Here is a 7,371-nt window from a genome sequence, read left to right on the forward strand (position 1 = left end):
ACCCTATAAGTATGAAAACCCTAATTGTATGGAAGTTAGTACGTATGTGATATTCCACTGTACTTTAATAACTCAAGCATATTATTATGTTTTTATTTGTGGTGTTATAGAAGTTAGGTCTAGTGTTAATAGAGAGTCACTTAGGTGGCTAATGTAGTCTTCCATGGCTCGGGTTTGACGACCAGACCGAGTATAGGTTGTTACACTAGCGACATCATATGTTTATCTATGTTTGATGGCTACGAGCTCCTACAATGAGAGTTCGAATCATGGGCCAACTTGATAGATAGCACACAACATTGTCAGGCGAGCTGCTGATCAAACTTCATAAATCCAACTCCTGTTTACGTGGGAAATTTTATCGTCATGCAAAATGTAGCAACCATCATCTTGGCCATTCAAATGAAGGGGCGACCAAAGATAGCATTGTAGGCTATGGGTTGATCAACCACAAAAAATAGACCAACTCAGTGGTGGTATGTTCTCCATCTCCCAAAGTTACTGTCAGAGTGGCACAATCTCTTAACTTTACTGACTAACATGATGCTCCGAAAATAAGCCTTCCTTTTGAAATTGGAACCTCCCCAATCATCATCCGTGCCCACAATGACATGGATAGTACCTCTAACATGTTGTTTGCCCCTATCCACACTCTATGGTCCTGACCCTGATGCTGAAGCATCTTGTACCACAAACTATTTTAATTCACCATTCATAACAACCTCTTCAATAGCGTATTTTAATTAGATCTCATCTTATTAGGCCTCATAGGGGTTAGTTCATTAATACCTATGTTTCTAACCTGACTAAGACTATAAGCACACGAAGCATTTAGCGGAGTATAAACATTAATTTTTTTGTGAAGAACGTACCTTCTCTTGGACTCATGTTGGGGTCTCTGAAAGCTTCACAAAGGACCACCGTGCAAAAAAAAATTGTGTTGTCTCCCACATTGTACCTACAAACCTTGTGCGGCATACCCTAACTACCCATAAGCACTCGATTGCCCACTAAGTTGCCTATCTCCTGGTGAAAGGAGCCCCAAGCTAATCTATTTATTTATTCCACTTCTACGAACTTATGAGCCCTTTCATAAAGGTCAGTGATGTTTTGTAGCTTGTTATCCATTAACAAATATTGAACATGTACATTCAACAGTCCTATGATGAAAGTATCAATAGCTCACTGATCTTCCAGATTATTTGTATTCAAGGTCACTGCATGGAAACGCTTTATGTACTCCTACAAAGACTCTTCCTCTTTCTCTTGACTGACATTAAGCCTATTGGTGTGATAATGATTGTCCTGTAAGCATAGACTCTTCCTAGAAGCATCTGGCCTAGCTACGTGAAGCTCCTAATAGAGCCCTATACCAAAGATAGATACCAATCCTTAGCACTTCCCCTTAAAGTCCTAAAGAAAGCCTTGCACTTCGCAGCATCAGAAGCTCTCAGGACGTTCATATAGTCATTGTATTGCATTAAGTGTGCTCGTGGGCCGCTTCTTACCTCAAAAACTTCTTTTGGCACATTAAACTCTGGGGGTAAACCTACAGTCACAATTTTTAAAGTCAAAGGATTATTGAAACAAAAAACCCAATCGACCTCCTACTGTCATGGCCTTGCATGCGTTCCATAGCCTTTCTTCTACAAGGACATAGTGTTATCATGATGACCTGAATAATCTGATTACATCTTCAGCACTATCTCCTCATTCTGCCTGAGCTCTCTTAATGAAAAAGTTGTTTCTATTCATATCTAACATTTTGCTAGGACATTTGTTCCTTTAAAATATGTATCTGCTCTTGTAGGCTTATGAGCTATTGTTTGGGAGTCTCCTGATTAGAAGGGTTAGAAATCAATTGATCTGATAGAAAATTAAGGTTGAAAGCATGGTGGGTTTCTTGTTGGTCTGAATTGCTCAGGTTTTCAGGCCAATTCACGAACCAGTCCGCGAAAAGTTTGAGCTTGTTGGGATGATTACTAGTCCCTCCTTTCACATTCTGTTTTAAAAATGGTTTATTCAGGAATCCCTCATTTGGGTGAGCCATGTTGACTTTTCGTTCACTTTGAAGATCTCAAGTGTTTCCACGCTCACCACACCAAATTGTTAAGGTCTCTTTTGGTCCCCCCTTCCTTGGGAACAATTCTTCCATATTTATAAGGCATGGTTCCCTTATGTGACATGTTGGGGTCAACTAGGTGCCATGCATACAATACGTTTTCCCAACTAGGTGTCATGCATATGACACGTTCCCCCCATTTAGGCTTAACATGTACCCTCAGACCTATCCCTTTGGTAGAAAGGTATTGTCGTGGTAAGCGAACAACACTCGCGCCCCCACCTCGCGAGGTGGTGAGATCTGATAGGATCAACTCACATAAAGACCACCTCGCGAGGTATCGGTGGTGCTCACATGTGATATCCCCCATTCTTATTTGTCAAGGTAATCTCGTGAAACGGTGAGATGAAGTGTATTTCGTGAGGTCTCAGCGTGATATCGATCACCTCGTGAAGTAGTGAAGCGGGACATTGGTGGTGTGCAGATCTCGTGGAAGCATAAGGGTATTTCACGAGGCATGTGAGGTGGTAGGGTGATACCGGTGAGCTCGCGAGATGGGTTGGGCTTCAAGGGTATTAGAACGGGTCAAAATTCAGACTATGAAATATTCTATAACAAAAGTTTAATTTTATTAATCATAATTTATTACAATTTATTCTAATTTTTTTTTATTCTAATATCGTACATATCTCATATTGTTATTAATTAGTTTTAAATAAGATATTTCATTATTTATTATATGTTATTTTTAAATATAAATTTATGTTCTAAATACATAATTTCTATACACGTACATATATAGTAGAATTTTTCTAGTATATATATATATATATATATATTCAACCTACTATACTAATTATTAAACCGAAGAATTGGTAAAGTAACTTGATGAGATAATTCAATCCTTATCCTATTTCTTCCTCTCTTTTTTTATCTGTATAGTAGGAAAGAAATATAATTAAATAGATATCTTCTTCCTGATTTTATTGTAAACCGCACATGGTTTGCTAAAATAAATTGATCTAATTTATGCATGATCAGTCTTTCTTTGTTAAAATTTTGACTTTGGGTGAATATAATGTTTCAATAATATATATATATTTTTAAAAAAAAAAGCATGTGTAGCAGATGAAGATCAAATAGGAGAAAATTCAATAGCTATGACAATGACTTTTCTTTTTCTTCCTATAGTAAATATTATGAATTTCTGCTATCTAATAATTGTATCAGACTAAGTTCAATTAATTTAAATAATTTATTCACCTCTAATAAAATAAGAATTCAATGATGCTTGATTCAGCATTTTTATTTTCCAACTTGTCCCAATTCCATTTGGTGCTGTGGTGAACTAATGTCCATGCATTGAAATTTAAATTCTTTTCTTAATTCAGACCCACCCGCTGTTGGTGTCTATTTTGGACCAAACTCCAAATCATTTTTATAATTTCTATTTTACCTATAATTTATAGATTTAATCTCTATATTTTAATTTAGTCATTTTTAATTGTTCTACTTTTTAATTAATTAATTATAGTCTTTGTATTTTTGTATTTTTAATTTTTAATTGGGGCCCGATGTTAGCAGTTAAATTTATTTAATTAAATTTTCAATTAATTATTTACTATGCATAATATTATAAATTTAATCTATATTCTCCAATTTGGTCATTCTTAGTCTTTATACTTTTAGAATTTTGAAATTTAGTCCTAATGCAAAAGCGAATCTTGCTAAATCCATCAACTAGATTATTTTGTTAAGTAATAGCACATGATGAAGGCAAAAAAAAAAAAAAAACCTAAGGTACCAAAAGTGAATTATAAATTCTTGAGGCCAAAAATTAATTTTATCATCATACTATTTTATAAGTTTATAATTTTTCAATAAACTTAAAAGTAATTTCATTATTTTGGAGTTACGCTTCACCCTAAATATTTAGAAATAACAAGCTAAAATAAAATTTCATAATATGTATATTATAGCTTTTATTTAGAATAACTCAAATAAATTAATTATTTATGAAAATAATCCACTTCTAAAATCATGTACGAAAATGACTCGTTTTAAACAGTAAACCTCGATGCCGCCATTATCATTGGCAGCACCACTCTTCATAATGGGACAATCATTGGTTGGTTTTAAAAAAATAATAGCGTCATTGTTACCATTGACAATACTGGACTAAAGTGTAATTATATAAAACGTTTAGGATATGATGAAGAAATTACCCTTTTAGATTAGATGAAAGAAGGGCAACACCCAATTAAATGCTTTGTAACATATTGGTCTATTTCAATGTTAGATCTGTATAATTTTAAAATTAAATTTAAATAACAGTTAAAAATATAAGAATAACAAAAATAAACGATTTTCTTTTTATTTAGTTAAAACAATAAAATTACAATACTATATAAAATTCTTATTTAAATTACGAAATATATCCTCAAGAAATTTCATCAAGTTTTAAATAAGAATTTTTACTTAAAAGGAAAATTCTTTATAGATATATTTGGGTAATTTAAATAAGAAATTTATATATATTTTTAAGTTTATTGTTTTAAAAAATAAAAAAATAAAAGGGCTTATTTTTTTGTTCTTATATTTTTTTAAGGGTTATTTAAGTTTAATTTCAAAAGTGGACAGACCTAACATGCAAATAGACCAAAAGTTTAAAATTATTTAATTTGGTGCCGGTGCCATCTTTTTTATCCAATCTAAAAAGGGTAATTGTTTCATCAAGTCTCTGAACGTTTTATATAATCACACTTCAATCTAATACCGTCAATAGCAACGACAGCACTCAAAAAAATACATTTCTTTTTTAAAACCAGCCAATGATTGGCCTATCATGAAGGGTGGTGCCGCCAATGGTAACGATGATACCGAGATTTTGTCATTTTGGACATAATTTTACAAATGAGTTATTTTCATAAATAATTAATTAATTTAAATTATTTTAAAAATAACTCGTTTATTGCATGATATTTTAAAAATATCAAAACTTAATAATTTAATAATTAAAATTAAAATTTCAAATTTAAAATTAAAAATTAAAATAAATAAAAATAAATTCACAGCTTAGATATAATACCTCTTACTAAACAAAATTTAACCTATATAAATTTGTATGTAATATAAGTCCTTAACTCACATCATGAAAAGACTTTTGCAGCAGCCATATTAATTCGAGACTCAATTAAAATAATGAAGTCAATAGTCTTCAGATTTCTTAGATTTCAAACCCTTAGGAACTTTAATATATTAAGATACTGGTTTAAATGAGTGATAAGTTGCTGTATTCTTTAAAAATTTAGAGTTTAATGTTTATATTTTATTTTTAGAAAAATATTTCAAAATTTAAGTTAAATTATTAATATTATTATATATTTTTGTTAAATGCATAAAGAAAAACCTCTTTCCTAAAATATATGAAAATTAATATGAAATGTTGTAAAGTAGATAATAAATTTTCAATATTAAAAATAAACTTTTGATTGGATATGACGGTAATATACATTATATTTTTAAAGAGAGAATGTAATATCGAATTTTAAAAGATAGAGGAGTGTTTGAAAGATATTTAGTGAAAAAGGCAAACCTTTTTATAATGACTTTTCTTTTTCTTGTTAGATATTCCAGGGACAAATGCTCTCTTCTTTTTCTTTTTCTCAAATAAAGATTTTAATTGTCTTTTTCTTTGGTGAAAAATCTACAAACCAACAAAATCTCTACCGGCTATAAAGTCTTCAAATATGAAGCAAGCAATCTCATATTTCCAGTCAAACAGGCTGACTTTGACTAAAAACCCATGGTCACATCTTAAAACAATATAAGGCCTGTTACGTTAATGTATCTTAAAGTGGTAAAAGAAATAGTAAGGCGCATAGAAATGGAGGTGATGGAGAAGATGATCTCTGAAGATGAAGATGTTTTGCTCCCTGGTTTTCGATTCCATCCTACTGACGAAGAGCTTGTGGGGTTTTATCTTAGAAGGAAAGTGGAGAAGAAACTCTTTAGTATTGACATAATCAAACATGTTGATATCTACAAACATGATCCTTGGGATCTTCCAAGTATGATTCAATAATCTTCATTTTCTTTCTTGTTAATTTCACAGTTTCTTTATGTACTATTTTTTTTATTAATTGCTAACTAATTATGGTGCAGAAGTTAGCAAACTGAGCAGTGGTACAGAGAAAGAATGGTACTTCTTTTGTAGAAGAGGAAGAAAATACAGGAACAGCATAAGGCCAAACAGGGTAACAGGGTCGGGATTCTGGAAAGCTACTGGGATCGACAAGCCTATATATTCGGTAGGTGGATTTCATGATTGCATAGGCCTGAAGAAATCCTTGGTTTATTACAAGGGGAGTGCAGGGAAAGGCACTAAAACTGATTGGATGATGCATGAATTTCGCCTCCCACCACCCTCCACAACTACTCTCTCAAGCACCAACAAGGACAACTTGCCAGAAGCTGTAAGATCCATTTCAACTAGTTAAAATTTCCTTCTCTCTCTTGAAATTCCTTTTCTAATCTTGTATGAGGGAGTTGTTACAGGAAGTTTGGACACTTTGCAGAATCTTTAAACGGGATGTTTCAAGTAGAAAGTTTGCATCAGATTGGCAAAATAAGAAGAATAAACAAAATACTAATACTAGTGCCAGCAGCTCTAGAGCATGCAGTGTAGAATCGGAAAATAGTTTGAAGGTAGAGAATTTCGGAGTTTTAGATGATAAGGGGATCGAAAGGAAGCTTCAGAATGATCATTTCCTTGGAGGGAACCAGTTGTTTGCAGCAACAACTCAAGTGCTTCCATCATATTTAAGCTTTTCTAACCCAAATGCAGCTGATGAATACTTCGGACAAGAACACTGGGATGAACTTAGGCCTGTAGTTGATTATACCATAGCTAAATCACTGCAATATAGTGATTGGTAGATGTTTAAGGGATATACATATATATATATACACAACTCGAGATAACCATGAATCTCTTTGAAGAATATATACCGATCCATTTTAAGTTGGATGCTCTTGTTTGATTTTTGGTGTAGTAAAACTAGATGAAGACTACAATCACAAAAAATAGAGAGATGTGGTTTTTTTTTTCTTCTTCTTCTTCTTCTTCTTTTTTTTTTTTTAGTTTTAGTTCATGGGAATCATAGCAGGTTAATGTGTTTAGGATGAAAAACATTTTAGAGAATACAAGCTAATTTAAACTTGGTATAATAGTGAGTTAAAAAGAACATGGCCATGGCTGTTCTTGGTTTTAAATTGCAGCATGGTGTAAGGCCAGAAATATACTATTC

General features: G+C 32.3%; 1 protein-coding gene across 2 annotated transcripts; it reads left to right on the forward strand.

The window, feature by feature from the left end:
* The first annotated feature begins 5,798 nt into the window (after window positions 1–5,798).
* On the forward strand, window positions 5,799–7,169 carry LOC108485835 (transcription factor JUNGBRUNNEN 1-like). 2 transcript variants are annotated; one of them, XM_017789683.2, is made up of 3 exons: window positions 5,799–6,132; window positions 6,227–6,537; window positions 6,620–7,169. In XM_017789683.2, exons 1-3 carry the CDS (start codon window positions 5,907–5,909, stop codon window positions 6,998–7,000), a joined length of 918 nt encoding a protein of 305 aa, XP_017645172.2. In that variant the 5' UTR covers window positions 5,799–5,906; the 3' UTR covers window positions 7,001–7,169. The 2 variants fall into 2 exon arrangements, with proteins under 2 accessions (XP_017645172.2, XP_052885990.1); XM_053030030.1 differs by having other exon boundaries at window positions 5,834–6,132; window positions 6,230–6,537.
* The last annotated feature ends 202 nt before the right edge of the window (window positions 7,170–7,371 follow it).

This window comes from Gossypium arboreum, chromosome 6 (assembly GCF_025698485.1).
Source record: "Gossypium arboreum isolate Shixiya-1 chromosome 6, ASM2569848v2, whole genome shotgun sequence".
Taxonomy (NCBI): domain Eukaryota; kingdom Viridiplantae; phylum Streptophyta; class Magnoliopsida; order Malvales; family Malvaceae; genus Gossypium; species Gossypium arboreum.

Coding starts and splice junctions, on each gene's coding strand:
- LOC108485835 (XM_017789683.2), top strand. CDS start 5,907: ATGTATCTTAAAGTGGTAAAAGAAATAGTAAGGCGCATAGAAATGGAG. Junction 6,133..6,226: donor TGATCCTTGGGATCTTCCAA/GTATGATTCAAT, acceptor ATTATGGTGCAG/AAGTTAGCAAACTGAGCAGT. Junction 6,538..6,619: donor AGGACAACTTGCCAGAAGCT/GTAAGATCCATT, acceptor GAGTTGTTACAG/GAAGTTTGGACACTTTGCAG.